Genomic DNA, 1,275 nt, shown 5'->3' on the forward strand with positions numbered 1-1,275 from the left:
AAAATCACTGGAATGATGTTCAATGTCTAGAAAAGTATGATTACAGTGGAAACATATTTCATTATAATTATCCAGCCAACTTTTATGAAAATAGACCCATTTGAAGAACCAATTATGAAATATTAATGAATCTATTTTAATGCATAAAAATTTAATGTGGATAGAAAGTACAAAGTGATGTTATAAAAAAAGTTGCCAATATCCATAGTCTTAAGATATAGATAAATACATATGTACACATACAAAACCAAAACTATGCTGCCATTTCATGACAAAAAGACCTAATTATGTCTGGAGAAGCCCTCCCACCTCTCCACTCACCTTACCTAAGCTTTTAAAGCCTGCAGTTGCCTCTTGCTCCACATGGTTCAAGCTCTCCTGTGAGTCGAAGAACAAAGAATAGGCACCGGTTGATTTCCACTAGGACAATGGTCCAGGCACAGCTGCTGTATTCCTGGTTTTCCAGGTAATCATGGATCCTTCGGAAGTACATTTTAACCTGCAACCTAAGGTTCTCACTACCTATGGTGCCACTTTTCTGATCTGCTTGTAGTCCCATGAGCGTTTCTAGGTATTCTAGCTGTTGATGAAGTTCAATGAGGAACTTCTCCATATGGCTTTCCTCCCACCCATCCAGAGCAATAGTTGCCCCGAGGAGGTTGAAGATCTGCTGAAGTGTTTCATGAAGAATGGTCAGTGCATATCCTTTCTGGTACTGGTGAGGATTCACAGCCTTCTGGGGAAGCAGGAAATTTTTCCTGTGTGGCAGACACTGCTGAATTGATGACGTTTGCAATTTATTCAATAGTTTTATACTTTCTTTGTTCACTCTTCTTTGTTGGAAGAGAACCAGTTTCAGTTCTAGGGAGAAGATTGTGGAAGAGGCCAGCAGCACCAACACAATTTCAAAGAAGTGCTTGTTCATCATGATAAAGGTCAGATGTGTGTCCCACTTACCTCTCTGCAGACTTAGTAAAGCTCCAACTCTACTGAATGTTTGTTTGCCTTTCATGCACCTCAGATTGTTCTGGAAGGTGTTATTTTTTGTTGGTTTTGTTTCTAAAGCTGTCATTTCCTCAAGTTTACACCTTAAGCTTTTTTGTTCTCTATTATAAGTGTTCAGGGAACATTTCCTCCACTTTCCCCATTGTGTTGGCTGTTTGAGGAGGTAACCAAAAGAACTTGTTTCATTGTATGCTTTTTTTGAGACAATTACAGATTACTCATCCAATAAGATCTATTACTAGCATTATTTATTACAAACAAAGTTTCACT

The 1,275-nt window shown here is 38.4% G+C and overlaps 1 protein-coding gene across 1 annotated transcript; it reads right to left on the minus strand.

The window, feature by feature from the left end:
• Positions 1-334: 334 nt before the first annotated feature.
• IFNE (interferon epsilon) lies at positions 335-928 on the minus strand. Its single transcript, XM_066363086.1, has one exon. It carries the CDS (start codon positions 926-928, stop codon positions 335-337), a length of 594 nt encoding a protein of 197 aa, XP_066219183.1.
• Between the last annotated feature and the right edge of the window lie 347 nt (positions 929-1,275).

Source organism: Saccopteryx leptura, chromosome 2, assembly GCF_036850995.1.
Source record: "Saccopteryx leptura isolate mSacLep1 chromosome 2, mSacLep1_pri_phased_curated, whole genome shotgun sequence".
Taxonomy (NCBI): domain Eukaryota; kingdom Metazoa; phylum Chordata; class Mammalia; order Chiroptera; family Emballonuridae; genus Saccopteryx; species Saccopteryx leptura.

Bases quoted from the DNA above. Each gene is read 5' to 3' on its own strand.
- IFNE (XM_066363086.1), bottom strand. From the start codon at position 928: ATGATGAACAAGCACTTCTTTGAAATTGTGTTGGTGCTGCTGGCCTCT.